This window comes from Boleophthalmus pectinirostris, unplaced genomic scaffold (assembly GCF_026225935.1).
Source record: "Boleophthalmus pectinirostris isolate CB_2022bp ecotype Guang Dong unplaced genomic scaffold, ASM2622593v1 HiC_scaffold_18, whole genome shotgun sequence".
NCBI lineage: Eukaryota > Metazoa > Chordata > Actinopteri > Gobiiformes > Gobiidae > Boleophthalmus > Boleophthalmus pectinirostris.
In genome coordinates, this window is record NW_026571133.1 from 27506720 (window position 1) to 27530637 (window position 23918).

Here is a 23918-nt window from a genome sequence, read left to right on the forward strand (position 1 = left end):
TTCTGACCAATCAGAGCGCTAGCTGCTAGAGCGAGGCTGCAAAGCTGGAATTTAGGCGCTTTTTTTTTTTTTTTTTTTTTTTTTTTGATATTGTAAAAATATATTGTAAAAATACAGAAGAATCCCTACAGAATCCGACCTTTATGGAAGCTACTGATGCCGTGTCAACCGAACACGGGCAGTTTGATATAACAAAAAAATGCATTTTGCGCTCAATGGAAAAACTGATTCTGGGCCGGACCTCCCGGGAGCTGCAGTACTTGGAGCGGCCACTAAACGATCTCGCTCGCGGACCGAGGGGGCGTGTCTTATCCAGTTCTTACTAAAGACCCTTGCCCTTAGGCTACAGTGTGTTCTCTTAAGACAATTTTTTTCCACAATTTTTTTTACTTCCTGTATTGCTAATTACTAATGTAACTGGGTTATTTTCATGAAACAATTGCATTTAAAATTTTTGTACAGGGTCTGTAATATTCCAATATTTGCAATATCCCACTTACCCTTCTGTACCTTTTGTCACCTATTTTGTCATCTGTTATTTATTTGCATATTGGCTTTAATATCAGTTTATCAACAATCAACAGTTTCTCACTTCACAGTCTACAAAAGCATCTTATAAACTTTGTTTATTTTATTACTCAGATCAAAATATAGAGGCTATACAATAAGCTGAAAAAAAAAGGTCTGAGATAACGCAGCAATTTCAGACTAGGCCTATAAGAAAGAAAAAAAAAAAAAAAGAAAGACAGACATGTCAGCGTAAGTTAATGAAGTGAGGACCTTTTAATATAAAGCAGATCTTTATTGCATGTCAACAAATCATATACTGAATCACACAACTGAAAGTGATGATTGCAAATACCATGATGGGAATGAAAGATATATGCAACATCAAAAGTGGCAACTTGCATTTCAGTTGTATACATTATTGAAGCTTGAGTCAAAGGCGCATACACAGTTCAACACTTAATTTGAAACATAAAGCAGTATCAACATTAAAAGTGTCCCATTCTAGTTTTGCTGGTCCAAGCCCTGTTGATAGAGAAGAATACCTTAATCAAAATGCAGTTTGCATGATAAGTTCATTTATTAATAGACTGTTGTCCATGAAGAGGTTACCAGTAAGTCCATACTTGGGACCAACATTGGCCCATGCTTACCAGAGCATTGCAGATTTGGCCTATGTCAACACAGGCAACTTTCTGAACGAAGCACCAAGGTAAGAGTGTCATAAGTTATCCTTGTTGCAGAAAAACACTCCTTCAACTAAGGAGGCTGCATTCAACTCTATTTGTCTCACCATTCTACTAAAGTAGGCAAGAAGCTATAAGGAAAGCAAGCTGGAGAATGACAAAGCAAACAGCACTAACACAGTTCATGTCAACTCTCCCAATAGTGCACTTGGGGTCACATCCTTATTCTGATTGTCAGCGCTCTGAGCACATGGCTTTAAAAGTTGCTTTTGTCACTCCTAAATCCTTGACATGTCTTTCATTTATCTAAATTCTAAAGTGCTGGCATTATATTCAAAAACAAATGTACGTACACATAAAAAAAACGTTTAGTGCATTTTAAAAAAGAAATTGCTAAAGGTTCCAAATGCACACTCACTGGGTAGGTAGGTATGATATTTGTAATAAATTGCTGTATTCTTTACAGTAAGCAGAACTGAATGCAAACATTCATTTTGAAGGCCAGGGTGAGAGAAAACACTGCCCTAATCAATGCAAGAGTTCATAGCCTTTGTTTGCAAACAGTGGCAAGTTTTTCAGCATTATAATACACGGTGCATAAGATTCAGAGGTTTCATCGTGTTAAGAGTGGCATCTGAAAGGCATGCATTTTATGATTACAACTGTGAGTTTGCATAATAATGTACAGTTTTCAGGTTAAACAATGTAAGTAATTGAAGCGGTCCTGTTACATATCAGTCTTACTGTATTATCAGATGAACTGCGAATGTTGTGATAAAACATAAGAGTTTATTTGCCAAGGCAATCTTGTCTATAAGTGTTTCTTCATTCAACAAACGTGACCTTTCTGTTACATTTTCTCTAAAGTCATTTTCTCTGTTGGTATAAAAATGGCAAATGTTACAATAGAAAAAATACAGGACAATATAAAACATGTTTACTTATTCTGACACAACCACATCTAGCTTATCCTCCAAGGACTAGTCAAAACACATTCTCTAAAAATTATTAATTGTATAATAACAATAGTGCACCACGCTCCTTGAACCTGGGATACAGAGACAATAGAGCTTTAAATATGATGGTATAGTAAATGTTGTTATTCAGGTAGCAGATTTGTTTATTCTTTTATATATACCACAGCAATATAGTACTGCCGTTATCCATTCTTGTAATCAAACCCATCAAACCCATTTTCAGCTTCTTTATAATGTATCTTTTTGTATTGAGCATGTAGTAGTTTGTGCACAACATATCCACACAGTTACAATCTAAGGCACTGCTCCACAACCCACCTCAACAGGAACTTTTATTTTTAATAATTTTTGCTTTTTGGTTTTACTGCAGTTGAACATTTTAGATATACTGGTAGTGCGTGTTATTTATCTGTATGTCTGTACACTGTGTTGTTTGGTTTAGAGAAATTTTGATTCTCAAATATTTTGGGAAGACAACACTGATGTCAAGTTATATTTCAGTGGTCTGACACTCATGGCAGTGAGACCATATATTTTAAATATTCAATAAGATAAGAAACAATCATCTGCATTGTCTCACTTCCCCCAAATGTATATATAAACAAATATTACAATCAATAGGAAAGGAAAAAAAAGACTGCAGTTCAGCCACTTCTGTTTGTCATATAAATCTCCCTGGTTTTAACCGCATTGGAAGACCTGCACAATCACAAAAGCTTAGAGCTTTACAACTGTCTCACAGTCAGATGTACAGAAGGGTTGCAGCCCTTTTTCAAAAAATAAAATGTAAAAGGTAAATATAAAAACAGATTTCTCATTTTCAATAGTGAAATCACAACACATATAACCTTAGTGATGCTACAGTTTAACTGAACAACACAATAGCAGCTCTTTCCAGGCCTTTTAAAGGGGTGGTCACTTTTTAATTCTGTAAACTTTTCTAATGTTATGTGCAATTTACTTTATGCCTATTGTGCATCTTAAAATCCAAAACACAAACATGATCTATGCAACAACCATGCAACTGGCCTGACCTCCAGTTTTCACATACAAATGCATGGTGTCATTTCATACTAACCTTGAATAATTATGCTTTCTATTTTAACCAAGTTAAAATTTGTTGACCAAACACACACCTGATAATCTCAGAATCGAATACAAATGACTGTTATCTGATTACAAAGAAGAGTATGATAGGGGAGTCTCTTTTGTTTTCATTTTCTTATTACCTGCCATTTAAACAATTACAAATTCTCCTCATGTCAAGGTTATGTGAGAGAATCTTACAGTCTTTATAACCAATATGTCTTGCCAAATCATGTTATTATTTCCTTGAGTGCAAATGGAAGAAGCCAGCAGAATAATTGTACTTAATAACTTACCCAGCCTCCTTAGTCTTAGACAAGAATAAAGAAAAGAAACAAAAAAATACAATGGCGCCAACCACTTGCTTCCGTACATCATGTGAAACATTGCTTCACTAACGTCACTTAAAGTAGTGCACTTTCTGACACTACAGAATACAGTATTTTGACAAAAAATAAAACATAAAAAATCAAATAAAATCAGTTCACAAGTCCCATTCTATGCAGACCTCATCTCTATGAAATGAGGCTGAGGTCAAATCCCAGTGAAATTAGAAACTTTCTGCATTAAACTGCTGCAATGACCAGCATCTTAACCTGTAGTTGTTTTGTGGCTTTGTTTTCTCTTCATGTTCTTTTAATGTATTCATGCATGCAAGCTTCGGTTTGGTGTATTCTTGTTAATGTCTTGTTATTTATGTCTCCCAGGATTCTTACAGAAGTTTTAAAAGGTAAAAGCCATTGGTGCATTTTCATTAGAAGTGTTTAGGTTTCTGCAGTTGCTCAGAGCACAAAAAATGTTTGTATTTAAAGTGTGGTTCAGGAATAGGAATGGAATGAAGAGGACACAGGCATCACATTCAAATCCAGTACAATTTTGTATTATCATTGTTATTAATTGTGATACAGTTAAAAAATTGAAACAGCATGTTTTTGAGTGATCTTATGTAATGTGGTCTGTTTGTGCACTTTTGCAAGAGTATCTTATTTGCACGAGTATTTTAAAAGGAAAGGGAAACATATTTGATAAACCCATTTGGGATGTCATGCCTGTGTCTACTTTTACAATCAGGTTTTTATTGTTTGCATGAGTAAGTATATGCATCATGCATATTTTTAACGGAACATTTACAGAGGGTTCCCAAGCGCAGACTTTAATTGTTTCCATAGAGGAAGCACAGGAGAAGAGAGTGGTGACGATGTTAAGAATAAGCAGAAAGAAATGCAGATTTCACAATTTGGATGGCAGCCCGAAAGTATGTTCACTGTCCATTCACTCTCAGACTTTGCGCGAAGCCTTCCACTTGCTGTTCGGATGACATATCACCACCACTGCTGGCCTCAGCCCCATTGACCATGGTTGGCACCCCCAGTGATCCATTTGCTTCACCTATTGCAGCCTGCTCCTCTTCGTCATGTTCACCATGGGCTACTCCATTAGCTTCAGATTCTGCTTCTCCATCAGGCACTCCAGAGCCAGGACTGCCCTCCGTTAGAGCAGTGTGAGTCCTCAGAGGTTCTTTGCGCTCTGGATACAACCTTTGCTCTAGCGTTTTGAAGTCGGGGTCAAAGGGAAGTGGTTGTTGAGCTGCTCCTAAAGCAAGACCAAGACCCAAAGCTGTGGTCATGCCCATTCCTGCGCGATACACCTCCATGCCATCGGGCAGCATGGACTTGATCTTGGGCAACCATCGTTTTCGAACACGCCTTGCATTGGTGCACATGTCAGCAGCAATCACATTCATTTCACTTTCTTTGAAGTTAGGGTTGAAATTCTGACAGTAAACTGCAATGAAAAAGAGTTCATTATTTAGAGATAGTCCAAGAAATGTGAAATGTAAATAAAAATGAATTTCAATATCAACATACGTTTGACAGCATTGAGGACCCTGCTGTCAAGGGGTTTTCTACTTGGATCACTAGTGGATGAACGGATGCCTGTCCCACAACTGTTGGCCAAAGTGTTTCTGTAGGAACACAAAGTAAACACCAGAGGGCAGCGTGAACAGTAGGCATATATACTGGAGTTGAGAATAATGGGCAGACACAAATACTGTACTGAAGCTACACTACACTGCACAACATGGCCACAGATGGAGTGTGAAAGTGCCTTTGTGACAGCAGCAGTAGCCCCAAACACAACTCAAGTGGTGCTTTAGAAGGAAACAACATAGATTGTGGCTCACCTATCAAAAAATGTAGCCAGAAGACGACGAAGCAGGACTTTATGTTTGATTCCAGCACAGAGATGACAATTCATCAACTGGCCACGAGTCATGAATACTTGGGTACCTGTGGGGAAGAAAAAAAAAAAATAATGATAAGTGAAGCAGATTTTTATGCAAGCAGATACACAGACACAGTTCATTACAGCTATGATTTCCTGATTTTACTTAGCAGATGTGTGACACCATACATCATTCATTTTATGTGTATCTTTGTACCGGCAACAAGCTCCAGCTTCTCTCCGGGGTCCCCCTCGGTGTACAGCTTCGGGTGGCAGCGGTAGCCTATCTGGCTGATGAGACTTGCAGGCAGAGCCACCAGGTCCCTGCGGATAAGGACACAGTTGCGATTCTCCAAGGCCAAGGGCACCGCAGCCATCTCAGGCTTGTCCTGGACTGATGATGAAAAGAGAGGAAGAAAGAGGTAGTGTAAATCTTCCAAACATATATTATATGAGGAAATCAGAGAAATACAAATAAAAGTAACCCACACCTTTGATTTCAGAAAGAAACCATAAATTAGTAAAACAGTAACTTTTTTTTATTTTTTTTTTTACATTTTTTGTTTCATAAATGTTTTAGAGCATTGCAGATGTAGCCCAGAAAAGTCATGATGCTGCATCAGCAATTAGTTTGGGAGAGGGACAGTCACTGTATATTACGTTACTCCACACACGGAAAAACATTTAAACTTTTTTTTTTTTTTTATTACAACAAGGTAGACAAAAAAGACCTTAAAAACACACATCCTCACAAATGTAGGAAAGATGCGAAGTGAGTCTCAAATAACCCACAATGTCACCCTGGGGTGCTCTGAGTGATAGCAGATAGAGTGGATTTTATAAATATCTGTAATTCTAGATTTTGACAAAACAGTGATACATGCAGCAGCACTTCTTTGAAACAAAGCAGTGCTTTGGCTAAAATGCATGGGCTGTAACATGAGTGTTAAGGTAGAAAATAATAATAAGGCAAAAACAAACTGTGAAGTTTGTAGTTGGTCAGCCTATTTGCCCTCTATGAGATATACTTAACTAAACACTCAGTAGTACAGGGCTTAAAATTAATTCATTAAACTTTAAACAGCATGTGATAAAAGATGTCCTTTTTTGGGATTTGCAATTATTTTAAAGAATAAGTGTTTATATACAGTACTCACTGTTGTAAGAGTTGGCAGAACGTCCATAGAGACTATACGGATCATCAGCCATCCCATCATATGGCTCTTCCTCAAACTCCTCGTCCTCATTCTGGTAGGATGTGGGGCTGTCAGTAGTGGGTAAACTGGAGGCTCCAGGGCTTGATCGCTCCGCTCCTGATCCAGCTCCAGCTGCAGCTGCCCCCTGCAGGAGGAAAGGAGGCATACCCGGTATGGCGGCCCCTCCACTAGTTGTATAGAAGAGAGAGCTGGCCCTGGCCAGTCGACTTCCCAATTCTGAGGATGACATCTTGCTTTGTGTGGAGGGAACTGTTAAAGGAGTAGGCTCCCCTGCCTCAACTTTAATCTTGCGTTGTGGCAAAATGAGCGATTGTGTCCACCCGGGGTTAGCCATAAGTGATGCCATTGTGAGACCACTGATGTTGTTGCTGGGACTCTGTGGCTCTGACCCGGTCTCCTCTAAAGTGCCAGCCGTCTGTGAGTCACAGTGAGGTGAGTTTGCCTTATTGAACATAAGGTCCATACCCTTTTCAACTATATGTTGAATTTGGAGGTAGCCGGCTGTGTACATAACCACCAGCTGTTCACTAGCTGCCATGGTTAACTTCCCTGTGTAGCAGAAAGAGAGGATCTGCTCAAAACAAGCAGGTGTGACAGAGGAGGGCAACTCAAACTGGGTTTTGGTGGAGCTACTGAAGAGGTCTCGGAAGTACAGGCTGCTGGCTGCAAGAACGGCTCGATGGGCTTTGAAGGCCTGACCTGAAACACAAATTGAAATTTATGTGAGTTCTAAAAATGTTTGTAACTACACAGTATTTATTACAGTAACAATAAATTCTCACCTTTGACCAAAATGGAAACATCGCAGTAGTGTCCCAGCAGACGCTGCTCATTTAAGGAGCCCAGAACTGTGGCCCCAAAGTTCGGGATCTCCACATGAAGCAGCTGGGACATTTTGGATGCAGACGAAAAGGAAGATGTGGCTTCAAATATTCACCGCACACTCTGCCAGTGAGTGAGGCATCTATAAAAGAAATACAGAACAAGCATTTGTAAAGCATGGGGTAAATAAGTCCTACAAGTGAAGTCAAACAGAAACATAGTGAGGCAGAATTGAGGTGTATGCACAGAGATGGATATGCACAGATTAAGTGCTAGGTTTGCTAGGAAAAAGGAGGAGCCAAAAAGAGCATTGTGAACCCTTAAGGCAATGTTGTTTTACATGACTTAAATTCCAAGAACCTTCCAAGAACGTTGCAAAATGCACCAGAAACAATAGTGCCAAAGAAGCCACTGCCATGACCTCTAAACTGGCCTTGATGTCCAAACTTAATCACTAAGATGCAACACTCACCATATACAACTGGCTAATCAAGTGCTGGAGGAGTTTTTTTTTATTCTGTTGACAGTTACTTATTATATACATCCCATCTAAGTGTTTAGACTTTTTGTGAACTCTGGAAAGCTAAACAGAACAACTCATGCTCATGACAAAGAGTATTTTAAAATAAACTCTCACATGTATTGTACTCCTTGCACCTTCTGTCCTGTCCACTGAACATCTCCTGCTCCACAAACTCACACAAAAAGACACACTACATGTATAGTACACACCAGTTTCATTATTGAGCAATACTGCAGAGCAGTTTCCAGGAATACAAACAAAAAAATGTCACCGCCTCTCTTGCACGGTCTCTCTCTCGCTCTGTCTGTGTCTCTTCATGCACTCGGTATAGACAGACATGCACCCTGGCATACTTACAGAGAAGTGTGCCTGTGGACCCACAACGGCATGCGGCACACGGGCGGCATAGGGAAATGCCTGTGTACTCTGGCATGCTTGCACTCACCTGGAGAAGCCAGCAAATGCCTGGGCACAGCTAAAACACACTTTCCCTTTTTGTCAGACACAGCCATGCAGAGTGCTATCCCGGACAGTTCTGACCTGAGAGAGAGAGCCAGTCTTCTTTGCCTCACACATCAGCAGTCAGGAGCGGGACACCAGAGAAGAGTTAGAGATGGAAGGACAGCTTTTTCACTTGAAGTGTCATTCTCTGTCTCAACACTGAGTCTGGGTGTCTGGCTGCCTCTCCAACTTCTATTTTCCCTTAGCTTATCTTCTATCAGTCTGAAGCCCCATTCTCTCTGCTGGCTGTCCGCTCTAGCGCTGTCTCAAAACCTCCCTCTGTCATTATCTCTCTGTTTCTCTCCCCCCTCGCTCTATTCTCCAAGGGTTGAATTCAACAAGTGCCGCTGTAAAGGGTGTGTGTCTGTATGTATGTGTATGCAGGAGTGGGGGGAGAGAAAGAGCCAAGCAGAGCAGAGCGAATCAATGATAAAAGGAGTGGGAGGCTGAGTGGTGGAGTGTGCGTGTGCATGTGTCTGCGCGTGTGTCTGATCAATGCAGTATCTATACGTCGCAGGGAGTGGGAGGGAGAGAAAAACACAGGCTACAGTTACAGACAGAGACAGAGACTGGGCCGAGCGAGAGAGAAGCAAAAGGGGAGGGGAGGAAGGGAGAGTTGAGACAGAGAGAAAGTCATCTGAGGACAGTACGAGTAGAGAAAGACAATTAGGTTGAAGCAACTTCTGCCACTTTGCCCTGGACACTTATATGGATGGCAAGACGATGAGGTGACAAAGACAAAAGCAAGATGAAGAAAAGGCTTGCAGAAGCTTATTGTTAATTAGCAAAAAAGCAGAGTAGAGGAACTTCAATTCCCATTTGACACAAGTTCTGTCGGTCTAGGATGACTTTGCTAGATGCCAGAGTCCTACTTACACATAAACAAGAATAATGTAAAAATGTTTCAACGCTTCTTTTGTAAGGTTTGGATAACAATAGTTTTTTTTAAAATCGTTTCATGAAAGTGTGATTCATGCATAGGCACCTCTTCCAAACTCCTACACGACAAGTGCGGTGAATTCTTCACACAACACTATTCCAACACAAATTGATAAATTAAATGATTAATTTACACCTCCACTTTGGCGCTTGGACACATTCAAGGGCTGTGTCATTTTTATTAATTTTTTTCTATTGTTGCTTTCGGGCCTTCCTATATTCTTTGACAGTGAAGGAGAGGAGCCAGATGTCACAAGCTGTAACTAAGAAGGAAACACAAAGCTAACAGAGAGAACTTCCAGAGAGAGCTGCGTAGGAGGGTATAACTGTATGATTGCTGTGACAGATGACTATGCGCATATGTACAAGTGTAACAATACAGAGTAAATTTTCCATGCAAAAAAATAAAACAAGCTCCCACTGACCTCTAAGGTTGGATTTCAGCTAGGCAAAAGGATACAGTTCAGATCATAATACCCAAATGTTCACAATCATTTGATATACCTCGCTTTAGAAAGTATCCAGACACATTTTTGGTAGCTCAAGTGTAGAAAGTTTGAGCTCAAACTTTTACTCTTCAGCGGAAATGAAAGGGAGGCTATCACAAAGCTATGAGTCAGACTTTCAAGCTTTGGCCCAGCCTGCATGTGATATCTGCATGGTACATATAGGCACACATGAGTGAGCACATACAAAAAGAGCTCAGAGGAAGCCAGCAGTGACACAAATCTGCCAATAGACTAATGCAGAACACCGCATATGCCCAGTCTACTCCCTGCCCAACACGCCCAGACTTTATTCTATGTGATGGTGTGCACACTCAGCGACATATATGCTATTCCTGTCCTCCTGTCCTTCTGTGAACCCAGTCTGTCCGTGTGTCCGTCCATCACTACAGTGTCCTCATACCGCCTCTCGCTCCCTCCTCTAGTCTCTCTCTCCCTCTATGCTTCCCGCCCTGCATACCACGTACCCACTGTCTCACTGCCAATTAATGCACACAGGGCTGCATTGCAGTGAGGTTGGCGCGTGCCAGAGCAGCAGAGCACAGTACAGAGTCTACAGACATGCATGTACGTGCCAGCCGGGCAGAGAGGGATGGGGCGAGTGAGGGGGGAGGGGGAGAGAAAGAGAGCAAAGGAGAGTGAGCGGCGAATGTGTTGAGTCAGGCAGACAGGACGAGTGTGCCACGCTACCAATGTACACACAGGCTCTCCTCTGCATGCTCATCTTCAAGTGAATGTAAATGTGTGCGCATTTAGGAAATAAATAAGGCTGTTTGTATATACTGAGGATTTTGTAGGCGGATAGACACGCATATTCAGATTGCAACTCTATCCAACCTGCATTAAATATAGACTTTGTACATCCCTGATCATAAATATAAGTCTCACACCCCTTATCTTCCTTATGTGTCAAAGAGCACTTACAGGTATTTGTCAAAGTTTTGTACTTAAGGTGTGTACAATGTGGTTAAGTTGTATATGACAATTAGCATTGCATACATGTGTGATATTGAATTTGACAGGTACAAAAGCAGTTTTGTGAGTCGAGAAACTCACATATTCACTGATTACTGTTGTCTGAAACGTGTTACCTCCATTTTAATCAAGAATTCATACCTACGCATAGTGTTATTAACTGTAGCAGCAGGTCCAGGCATATTTGAATAATATGAAGAAATGAGATGATTCACCAGATGGCACATACCAAAAAGACACACAACAGTAAAACACATCCGGACATACTTTACATAGCATGTACATATATTTGAATTACTTTGTCAATAACAAAGTTTGTAATTAATTTTAAAAATATGCTTTAAGTTTTGTGTTGTACCAAGACAGACTACTATTTTTGTTTAAAATAAATTACAAAAGCTCCTGTAACCTTGAAAGTAAAAGTTATTGAATTTGCTGAAAAAAGGTTTCAAAAAAGTTGTGTACAACCCATAAACCAGACGATGGGAGGCAGAGGCAGACTGCAGCAGCACTGCCTCCTGCTTATGATGCATCTATACAATCTCAATATGAACTGTCTCGCCGTTATAAATATTCAGATCCTGCAGTTGTTCTCATGTCTAAAGTGTACCAGACAACAGATTCTATCCACGTTGAGACAGCAGCGCTACCCTGGCAACAGTTCTACCAATAGGGACGGAGCGGGCGTCTGCCTTAGTCTGTCTGTAGTATTATGGGATGGCGAGAGGGAGAGAGGGTGAGAGAGAGAGGCTGCTGATCACTGTTCATAATGCAACATCATTCTGTGTGTATAGACCCCGCTGGGTGAAGTTGTCTGCGCATAGTCAGGATCAAAATCATTGTTTCTTTAGAAAAAAAAAGAGAGAGAAAAAAACCCTCATGATTCACACAGTTATGTAACAACCAGACAACTCTGAAATGAATTGTTGTGGGCTGAATATTGTCTGGTATCTTTCCACTTTATGTTCGCTCAAGGTGCACCAGTAAAGTTATTGCGTAGTGTAACTTTGGGGCACAGGATGTGTATTTTATATTTATGTACTTTATGTACTTTATGTATGTATGTATGTATGTATGTATGTATTTATGTATGTATGTATGTATTTATGTACTTTGTGTATTTTATGTATGTATGTATGTATGTATGTATGTATGTATGTATGTATGTATGTATGTACTGACTTAATGTTTTGTATGCATTATGTATGGACTATATGTATGTATGTATGTATGTATGTATGTATTCATATTTATATATGCATGTAATCTATGTGGATTGTATTGTAATATTGTAATATTGTTGCATATGTTTTGGCAGTAGGCCAATCTACATGGTTCGATAGAAAATCTTTGTATGTTTAGTTTATTCCTGTTGCTTATAATGCTTAACCCAATAGGACAAATCCAATACATTCATAGTCGCTGTAATTTTCTTATGTAGCGTAGCCTTTGTACTTTGTGGCAGTATGCAATCACTGAATGCACATGCAGTTTTAAATATTGTTATCAAGAAAATGCTATGTGCATACATGTATGTATGCACATACATATGTATTTATATACATACATGTATTAATGCACATATTAATAAAAGATAAGTATGTAGCCTACCTGACACCTTTTAAGTGTCACCAACATTGCTTGGGGTGGGATGAAGCTAACTGAGGCACTGCTCTGTCAAAAGCTTTGTTACTCAAGTTAGACTTTTGAACTTTGCTTTCACAGTCTGACCATAAAGAACCAACATAGTTGGAACTACAACTGGTTCATCTCAAATAACATTATAGTCTTAAACAGTGCTTTTCCAGATGCTCAAATCACGATAAAATTTTGTGCATTATTCATTCATTCTATACGCAGTGATGGCAAGCTACTATTGTGGCCACAGCTGCTGTGGGGTAGACTGATGGAAGCAAGGCTACCAGTCTGTGGCATCAGCCTCTCCGACCACCAACACTCACACACACATGCACACACACTCACACACGCACGCACGCACGCACGCACGCACGCACACACACACACACACACACACACACACACACACACACACAACACACACACCCACACACACGCACCCACACACACACACACACACACACACAAACAGTACATTGATACTAGGAACTGTGGGTGAAGTATCTTGCCTAAGAACATGAAGACATAAAGTATTGTAAGTATAAAGTAATGTGTTTTAGCTGGTCATGCTCCTTGTAGGGGATGTGGGGGTGAAGTATAGGCTATGTGAATGAGAGAAAAGGGCCAACGAAGAGCATGTGTGTGTCCTAAGGCTAAGGCATGGCTAATGGACTCCAAGTGTCAGTGGGAGGTAAACAAACAGTAGTGGGGAACAGTAACAAACCCAACTCAGATGACACTGGGTCTGCAGTTATTACAAAGAGTAGGTTAGTTTAGTTATAACAATACACAGCCTTAATTAAACACACGTGATGATGATCATAATGTAACCAAGCTAAATGTCAAAATACAAAATAGGAAACAAAGACATAAAAATACAATGCACAACAATAACATTAAAAGTTGTGTTTCATTACTTCATATACAATTACATTACATCAGATCATCATCTTGAAAGCCACAAATAATCAATATTAATATACATAGATTATGATTAACAAATACACTCATTACTTGATGGAGAGGGATAGCTTACTCATCAAAACTTTTCTACTCAGAAGGCAGTATACTGTAAGTTCACTAGTTACATTCTGTGTTGTCACTCGAAACAGATAAAGCCAAGTGATGAGGACAAAACGACACTTTATTTCTGATCATAAGAAATTCCACCTCCACATTAGTAACTAACTCCAAAATGTTGCCAGAGACACTTCCCAAAATGTCATTTTCCAGGGAGTGAGAACATTTGAAAGTGTATGACGCTGCAGAAGATTTGAAGGTTGCTTTTTGTGAGCTGTGTTCTTGCAATAATTGAGTGTAAGAGTGAAACAGCAAGAAAGCAAGTTGCGACTCACGCAAGACAGTTTTTTTTTAAAACAAATACTGACACAACTTCAAAAACTCCCCACTTTACAGTATAAAGAAAAATGCAGGAGGGAAGAGAAAGTTGGCCTATAGGGACTTATGATGACTGTCTATCATGTGATTTTGGACACTTTTATAACAATAGGAAATCCCTTCACTCAGATAAAAGAGCAACAGCTCCACAGACTGCTATCAGAGCTTTAAAAAAAAAAAAAAAAAAGATAATGAAGCACAATAGTCCCGCCCACTTTGAAGCCCACCCAGCAGGAAGCAAACTTCCTATTAATTTTCATTTGACTTTTTCTAAAACTTTTTACTCTTGAAAGTTTAGATCTAACCTAAGTATCTGGAGCATTAATTAAATTGTGCTACAGCTAAAAGGAACAAATTATCACAAGTGATTGCTGTCATGGTTTAGAATCAATCTATTCATCTATTTTGAACATGGTTATGTATGGAGGTAAGACATGGACCTTACATGGTATTAATGAATCTGTATGGTGGTGTTAAGCCATTAGTTAGACCTGAAACAGTTATTTATTTATTTATTTTTTATAACTAAACACATGTGCAGCAGTTTGGAGTGTAAAGGTTTATACGTGCATAACATTCCCTCTAGTCTCCTCTCCTATGATGACCCTGAAATAAAGAACCCAATTGACCAAATGGGTCCTTATGTAACCTCAAATATTAGCTGAGGCATGTGAACCTATGCCATGTGTAACTGGTGTGACCCAGGTTCTCAGATAAACATTTAAAGTCAGTCAGGCACATCAGTTCTGGGGGATTTGGGCTGATTCCTCCACCTTACATGAACTTTCTGCTCCAGTTCATTTATATAGGATTACGACCTAGACTCAATAGACGAGAGCAGGTTATTACTTCAACAACATCTTTGTTCAAGTGAAATGTAGTCCAGGTACAGACTAGTTTTGTGAAAAGCTGTAGCATACAGGGTCTCTATATTTATTTTGGGATTTCAGAAGACTGAGCACATGTCCATACTGCCCATATGTGTTGAAAAACATTGTTTGCAGAGCACCTTTAAAAAAAACACACACACTCCAAATAAAGGCAGAGCACATAACTGAACACTTAATGTCCGTTAGATCTGATAGAGTTCTGTTTAAAAGTCACATCTTTGCCTTTGGCATCACATTAAGTTTGCTTTACACTTGCCTTGTGACTCTGCTCAGACAAGAATGTTAGTATATTCTTAAGTCAAACTTTCAGACCATCTCAAATGAGCATAACATGCAAGAGCTATACCGCTTTTAAGGAGATAATTTATTCTATTACTGTACCTGTTTTTCAAAAGTTTTAATGACATTGCTATTTTCTTTCTTGTTTTTTTTTGGTTTTTTTTGCAAGTTTGTGTGGATGATTTTCTAACTTGATCAGTCATAGAACTAGATAAAAAAGACCTTACAATTCAGAAAATGCAATGTCAGCATCATCCTTCTAGGCATCATGTTCCTCTAGGGATAAGAGTCTGTCCGTAGGCCTGCTACATGTCACCCGTTGTCAAACTAGGACAACAATTAGGTTAGATTGCCCAAGAGCTCAGTCCAGTCTGTTAGTGAGTGGATGTGAGTTACACTGACACACCCTATGCATTTGTGCCGAAACAAATGTAATTGTGACGGTGCATAAAACAGTAAAACTAGAGGAAATAGGATGTAAAAGCATGAAAATAAAGCCAGTGTGAAGATGCAGATAGAATCTTTAGATGTCTATTTTGTGTTTTAGACTGATCAGACTGTATAAACCATCAGTTATATTTCCTAAAATAACTGCAAAACCCTCAAATCTTAGAGGTGAACTAAAGCCCTTAACAAATGTGATCTCATGGTGTCCCCTGGCCCTGACCCTCCTCTGAGCAACACATACATGTGCATTGCATTTGCACACACAATGAGCATCCTAGATCACTACACATGGACCCACTCCTCCTCTGTGCAAACAGCCAACCTACCCGCTCTCAGCGATAGGGCCCTGGAAGTGCCACCTCGGGGAGGGAGATGTGGGTATGACTGTGTATAAATAACCTAGCACTCCACACCAAGATCTGTCGGCAAATGCATGTTTGTAAAGGGTTTATTTAAGTTTTATAGGCCCCCCCACCTGCTGAAAACGTTATTGCTTTGCCTAGAATGGTCCATAATAACAAATGTGCATATATTTCATGTATTCAATTAAAGGTGTCTTTATTTTGAAAAAAAAAAAAATCTTTGTGAGTTACCAGGTTGTCGCCATGAACATTGTTAAGTTGTATGCCATTTCGTCAAACACTCCAGGCAAAACAACTTCTCTATGGAGTAAAAAAAGTTTCAGACCCTCCATCTCAAAATTTACACAGTTCTCCTTTAATATAAAACACAAGACCGAATCACACAAAAACCTACAAACACTTAAAGCTGCATCCCCTTCTTTCCATGGTTGTGTTTAGAGAAACACTCACCACAACTACAAGAGCCTACTACTCAAGTAGTAGTAAAAAGGACAGTGTGATAAAACTTGTTAAGTAACTCAATAACTCATTATTTCCCACCTCTGAAAACACAAAATACAAAAGGCACACTGTAAAAGTATCCCAATTTGATATGTAATAATAATGATAATAATAATAATGATGATAATAATACTACTACTACTAGTACTACTACTACTACTAGTACTACTAGTACTACTACTACTACTACTACTACTACTACTACTACTACTACTACTAATAATAATAATAATAATAATAATAATAATAATAATAAATAATCAACTGCTTTTTCACTTGACATGCTTTAAACAGGTGGTAAGTACCAACAAAGATAGAGTTGTATAAATATAGATGCAATGCAGAGGGCTATCCAAGGTGAGTAGAAGTTGAAAACATATAAGTGAGGTTATGCTCTGATTGGATTGTCACACTTCCAAGTGTGAAAGCAGCTTTTAATTCCTCCAACTAAATACTTTCATATGATCATAGGGCACTGCTTTGTATAAACAACTTGGCAATAGTAGGATGTCCAACGAACAGTATGGTAAAGTTTTCTCCAACAACCCGAGGAGTTACAAAAGTAGAGTGACACATGATAAGGGTGTGATCTGACGTAGATTATCTGGTCATTTGAGTCTTTGTACACAGGTGACATATGCATGACAGAGTACTCCAACATGGCGGCCAGAGAAAATGAGGACACATCTTTCAGCATCAGTGCCCCACTGTCTACAGACTGAAGTAGACCACACAGTCATCCACACAGACAAAGACATACAGAGATAGACCGTCCTCTCAGTAGTACCCTGCGTACATGTTTCAATTAGCAGACCGAATGTATTAATCCACTCTGCTGCATGAAAAGAAAGACAGGGAACAAAATGTTTGATATCATGAATAGGTGAATTAAAAGCAGTCTCATGACAAGCAGCAGAGATCTCTCATGATAATCAGTACAATGTAATCCAATGTTCTAATGTGTTATAAAATAAAGGCCTGATTGTTCACAGCAATATATACACATTTATTTGTAGAGCATAAACACCATCCCCCAGCCATGCCCTCCACCTACTCACACACTCACTTTACAGAGACCTAAGAATCTGGCAGTCAGCAAGAGCCCAAGCCAGCATACATGTACTCAAATAACGTCACCTTAGATAACCTTGCACTAGTTTGTTCAAACCATGGAGGTCCTGTGTAACATAGAAAACCATAAAGGCTAGAGATTTAGAAGACTGCTGAGTACTCGTAATATTTTTAACAGAGTAAATAGAGAGGTTATATTTAGGGCATCAATACTGAGGCAAAATAAACCTCTGTAAACTATGAGTGTCAAGACAAAGTGTTAGTGTAGTTTAAACTTGCATACAACCACTTTTAGGCACAATAAAATATATCATATTTATAGAACTTCTGTTATTAGTACAGCAATCCATGACTAAGTTACCACTATCTCACACTATGTTTGCATTAAGCAAGCCACAAGTACGTTAGTTGCCAACTATTCCAGTCTTTTTCCACTGGCCCTTAAGTGCACTGTGTCAGGTCACATATAAAGCCAGGTCAAAACCACACTAAGAGCATCTGTGGGCATTTGTATTATAACTCTTTTAGGTCTACTTAGTAACCTTTTCGCAGAGAATTAAGTTCATACTCATGATAATAATTGTAATGTGTTTAGTGTGATACATTGAGGCAGGCATATGCTGTGTGCAAGTGCTCAGTCAGGTTCTGTGTTTGCATGATTTCCTGGAATTATTTATACGTTTTTGAATATGTGTGTTTGTTCACATCGGCATGCGTCATTTGCTAAATTATAGGTTGGACTTTCAGAGTAAATCGGTGTCCCTTCTCTGTAACCCACTCGGTCAGATCTTAAAACACTCCTCTCCAATTAGTCCTCTGTTACTGACAGGTTTGAGAAGTTAACCTGAGGTTATGAGATTTTGGGAAGAAGTCAAAACTTGTGACGTTTAATTTTGCAGAAAGATGGTTCTTTGAGCAAACTCACTAATCTTTTTAGTGTGTAAAATAAACTCTAAATAATGTAAAGACTAAATACTGTACTCCTAATAATGTACAAATTTCACAAAAACAGCTTTATGATGCAAAACTGCTAACAATCTATCCTGTTTAACAATACAATCTCATGAGAGAGAAATCCTGGTCATATTTCTCAGGATTGAGTAATGACTACGTGCTCCCGTTAATGCTCAAAATACTTGGAACAATCAAATGTGCACATGCCCTCTTTCCTTTACTTCATTTCTCAAGTACTAATGCACAGATACGCACACAGAAACACACCCACACACACAATCTCACAATGCATTCACGACACTCATGCCATGTGATCTTGCTAGGCATTATGCCAACAGCCAAACATGTCACTTACCAGAAATCTCTAAGACAATGTGAGAGAGCGTGGCAGTGAGAGTGTGTGAGAGAGATTCAGCACATTTGTCCATTTGTGAGAGTCTTGTCAAGTGTAACAACAGTACATAGTCAGGGAACATGAAATTTAGCAGCTACAGTTATCTGCAATAGTGTGGGGGCAGGCAGTTCTGAGAAAAAATAGACACGTGATCATAGAGAGCTAATGTGGAATTGTTCTGCGGAACCTGCCATGTTTACTGTTCATTGTCTAAATTCTTGGAAGACTTCCTAAAAAGCATGTAGGGAGCCAGGCAAATCCAAATGAATTAGGTTTGTGGAAGGCTTGTGGGGGTAGTCAAATTTCTTCATAGTTTCACTGCTTTTGTGTTGAAGTGTGTTGTGAAAGTCTGAGGGCTGATTATCTGCGTAGATTTCCTACCTTACCAGGTGTGTACTTTCCAAGAGCAAAATGGGTGTGCCCAAAGCAAATGTATTCCTAGAAAAAAAAAGAAGTCAAACTAAAGGTGTGGAGCTTTCTAGGAACTGCCCTACTTGTTGCACAGGTTTAGCAAACACAATTTGACAACACAAATACGGGAGTTCTTTACTAGTAAAAAAAAAGTGTGGCTCCAACAGTAGATTTCCTCTCAGACAATATTGCATATTGACAAAATTGACTGTTACTGTATATTAATCAAGGGGTACAGAGGGATCAGTGGTTATGTAGATTTAATTTTCAAGTAAATTTGTCTTTTGAGGTAATTTGCCAAACTTGTTCATGGCATTCTACTGGGTCTGACTCCCAATAAATTTGGATCTGTTAAGCAGATTTGTAGCAGGAAAATGATATCAAATTAACTTAAGATTTTATTTTTAGTGAAGTGGGTGTGTTATAAAAAAAAGTTAACATGTCAAAAGAGTGCTTCACTTCTTACCTAACAATAATGAGAAAGTTGAATGACTTGCAGCCACCATTATTATTGTTGAAAGGAATTCCCGTAGCTTAGTCAACTAAAACTTTTTGACCTTACACAGTGACATTGTGTTGCTAACTTGGATTTCACTGAAAGATAATAAAATACCTGGATGCCTTGGTGTGTCAAACTTCAGCATTTCCCCATAGTCTAACCTGAAAAGCATTTACAAATTGCACTACCAGGAGGTTCCTATCCACGCTGGCATTAAACAATAACCAGAATTCTCCGAAGACTACTGTACGTGGAAAAAGGCAGGCCGCATACATGACTGGTGTCACATATCATCAATGGTGAGTCATCTGTAATAAGTGAATAACAGACTGAAATGCACCAGAAAGACCAGCAAAAAACTAATTTGATTGCACTTAATAATACATTTCCAAACCAAAACCATTTGTACACTGTAAACAGACCATTTAAAGGTACTGTAAGTAACTTTAGTAATGGAGGATCCGCCACCTGCTAGTGTCTATGGTGATGCCATTTGCCTGGAATGTGCCACAGTATGGCATTAAACTTATCTATAGTGCATTTATTTGGTTACAGGTGTTTTTATTGTTCAAAAATACTGTGATCTGCTTTGCCTCCTCACAGACATGGCCTGTAACTCTCCATTGGAAATAGATTTGTTTAATGCCACACTGTTTAACATTGGGCAAGAGAACAACATTTCAGTAGAGACAAGCCTGCGGCGGACCTTCCACCAGAAAAGTTACATAGTGTACCTTTAAGTCATAAGTGAAACAGAATCACATCATTGCAGTCATATTTGATTTAAGTTTCAGTGGGAAAGCACTGCTCTGTTACAAAAAGGAATGCTAAAAGATACAAGGCTATTTACAAAAAAAACGTAATTGGAAATATGAAAGCAAGACAATAATGATGATAATGATGAAGTTCTAAAAGACACAGAAATGTGCTACATGTATAATTATTATTTCAGCTGAGGTCTATTATGGTAAATACAGAGATATTTTTACTGTATAAATCCAGACCCAGATTACTCACTTTAGTTAGACCTATCACGCTTTTTCTTACATTACTGCAGACAGCCATGCACTTTTTTCTCAGTACAGCAGAAAAAAAACAAAGCTCTCCTAATCTATATGAGGTTAGCCTTATTTCACCCACACTGTTGGACCTCTGCATCAGTCGCATTTGAAACAGTACATTGCCGTTTCTCTCTTTCTCTCTCTCCTTGACACTCCCCACTAGCACACAGCCCCGGGCCCCCTTGTGGAATGCTGTATAGTGCGGGGCGTATGGAAGGAAGGGCATCCCAGGACACAGCTGTAACACACAGAGGCTAGCACATGCAAACATGCACACACACGGACAAATACAGCTGTTGAGAGCCATCACAACCCCCTGGCACGCAGCCAAGTCAAAGACAAGTGGTGCTGGAAGGCCTCCATTTAGGGAGAAAGAAAAAAAGTCCTACATTTTCCACGTATGTACCATTTAACACTGAGGATTGAAACTTGGCAGCACAAAGCCACATTACCTAGAATTGATAGCTCTGCAGAGGGGCGGAGAAATATCATAAAGCAGATTGAATAAACACTGTCCTTGTGTTACCTCAGTTTGGCAGGTAAGACCTATGGATTCATGAGAACGCACTTACATAATACTGCAGAAATATATGACATGTTCAAACTCAAAAGATAAGTGACAGTTCACAATAAGGTTAAAAGGCGGAGAAGGATTTAGGAAACAAACAAAACATGTGGATGCAGGGGAAATGTGAGTTAGTTTAGGATGGAAAGAGAAGACAATGTAAAGGCAAGTAGCCTAATTAAAACTACACACTGCATTACACAGATGAGGCACCACTGTAAAACAAAGATCTCCCAGAGTTTAGGTAAGGTGAACTAACAACTCTCCAACTGTCATTTAAAGCTATCAGCAAACTGCAAACACTCAAAGTTAAGCTTAAAATTGTGCTACCAAGAAACACTTTATGGTCCTTTATGAGAGCAAAATTATTATACTTTAAATATATCCTCAAATTGCCAGTCAGCCTTTATAATGATGTTATTAGTTCATATGAATTTATGGATATCCATATTTTGTTCAGTTCAGCAATTTTAATCTAGGCGACTTTACATGAATCAGTCCACTATCCATTATATCCATAGACAACGTATAGGGATACAAAACCAACCAACCAACCCTATAAGAGCAAGCCAACTGATTTCAATGGAGGACAAATACTTAATGAATATTTAATAACCATTACTTCTTAAAAACCTATGCAGCATTTTAGACACTTTGCATTTATAAACATATGGAGCAATAAGGGTGGAGAGGGTGTCTTGGACCATGACGCACAACACATAATTTCCTACTATTTACAGGTTTCGCTATCCATCATTGTAGCCCCCATTCAAATTGCCCTATTCATCACACATTTAACTGTAACTGTTTGGGAAAGTTCAAGACTTGCGAGTTTTCGTCACCATCAAACTGCCAGTTAAACTGTGTGGCTAAGCAACTCGCTGTCTCTCCGTTCTACCTATAAGGAGCCATGAGCAACTGGAATAACGCACGATAAAACCTATGCGTCATACAAACCAGACACCATAAACATTACAGCAAGACGGGCAGAGAAGGGGGGTATATTTACCAAAAAAACGGCGCTATCCCATACACAGCAGTCTGTCAGTGGTCGTTGAGGTGGATGTGGCGGTGCTGTAACCTATAAAGTTTGTTGAGGTGAAAAAAGCAGGCCCGCTTTCTCTCGTCCGCTGGCTCACTCTGACACTCTTTCGTCCCCCATCTCTCTATCTATCCCACTGCCTTGCTCCGTGTGTGTGTATGTGCTCGCTTTCTGCCTCTGTCCCTTGCAGGAAGTGAACGGCGCTCACATGAACAATGTTAATACGGACATCGCGCGGTAGTCTGACATCATGCACCATTCCGTAAAGTGCTCTTTTTAAAGACGCAGACGTTTTGCAGGGGCATGCCGGGTTACAGTCAGGCTTTCCTCGTGGCTCACTCTAGTCTGCGCAGCAAATGGCTTGGTTCATGTGTGCACTTTCCGGACACATGAACTCGTTGCACTCCGAAGGCTTAAAGGTGTAGCCTAGTGGACCATTGTATTATACAGTTCGTCCTAAAGCAACTTATGAAACACATATGGGGCAGCAGACGGGATGGTACCGCCTCCCTCTGACTCCAGATACAAGTTACATGTTACCTCACATAGACTATTAAGACATTAAACACAATGTGCGCATGTGCTCTCAATTATGCTAAATTTACAGCGCAAAGTGGCAGTGGGACTTCAAGTCTTCTATTTGCTGCATGCACCAAATTGGTTGGCATTTAATATTACTATGCCATAACTCTCTGAGTCAATCCAGTAACAGCCTTTAGGCCCGGGTAAGAATGTTAAGTTGTTCTGTACACTATTTATCTTTCTTTTTTCTCTAATTCCAATTAGCCTATGGAGACCAACATACTTATGGTGTTCCCATATTATAATAAAATATATAATATGTAATATTGTAGGCTATTTGTTTGAGTTTCTAGGATATCATAAGATGCCATATGTCACATCAAACTGTACTCTAAGGCTTATACACACACAAACAGACACAAAATGTCTTGCCCAAGGACACATTGTATGGGATCAAACATCCAATCTTCTGATTACTGAGGCACATCTGTACTCGTTTTCTTCTCGTCTTCTTTCTGTACTGCAGAATTATCTTCAAGTACTCCTGACCAAGATCTTGACTGAAACTCCACAGAGAAGAGTCTTCTGAGGTCTCCATGGGAAAGAAACAGTCAGAATTTACATGTCTGACTGTAACTAAATGTCTGTTAGTCTTTACACCAGCCAATACCAAAAGGTAATCTGGACAATGACTCTAAGTAGATAAAAAGGAGAAATGAAAACGATGACATAAAGTATAGCTGGTTGCAACTGTAATTATGTCACAAGACAGTCAATGTTCTCTTTTCCCCTCTAGTTCATCTTAACTGTCTGATGGCTCAAGCTCATGAGTATGAGGCGTATGATGTGTTGATTATCAAAACAGAAGTGCACTGTAGCGCATGGTTATCCATTTACTGCCTGAAGCTATACTGATCTC

General features: G+C 39.3%; 1 protein-coding gene across 3 annotated transcripts; it reads right to left on the reverse strand.

The window, feature by feature from the left end:
* Positions 1-760: 760 nt before the first annotated feature.
* LOC110160480 (nucleus accumbens-associated protein 2) lies at positions 761-22999 on the reverse strand. 3 transcript variants are annotated; one of them, XM_055153346.1, is made up of 8 exons: positions 22445-22999; positions 19281-19337; positions 7482-7663; positions 6640-7398; positions 5700-5876; positions 5442-5547; positions 5125-5222; positions 761-5041 (listed from the first exon to the last, which is right to left on the reverse strand). In XM_055153346.1, exons 3-8 carry the CDS (start codon positions 7591-7593, stop codon positions 4518-4520), a joined length of 1776 nt encoding a protein of 591 aa, XP_055009321.1. In that variant the 5' UTR covers positions 7594-7663; positions 19281-19337; positions 22445-22999; the 3' UTR covers positions 761-4517. The 3 variants fall into 3 exon arrangements, with proteins under 3 accessions (XP_055009321.1, XP_020780785.1, XP_055009322.1); XM_020925126.2 differs by lacking the exon at positions 19281-19337 and having other exon boundaries at positions 22445-22995; XM_055153347.1 differs by lacking the exons at positions 19281-19337; positions 22445-22999 and adding an exon at positions 8585-9036.
* Between the last annotated feature and the right edge of the window lie 919 nt (positions 23000-23918).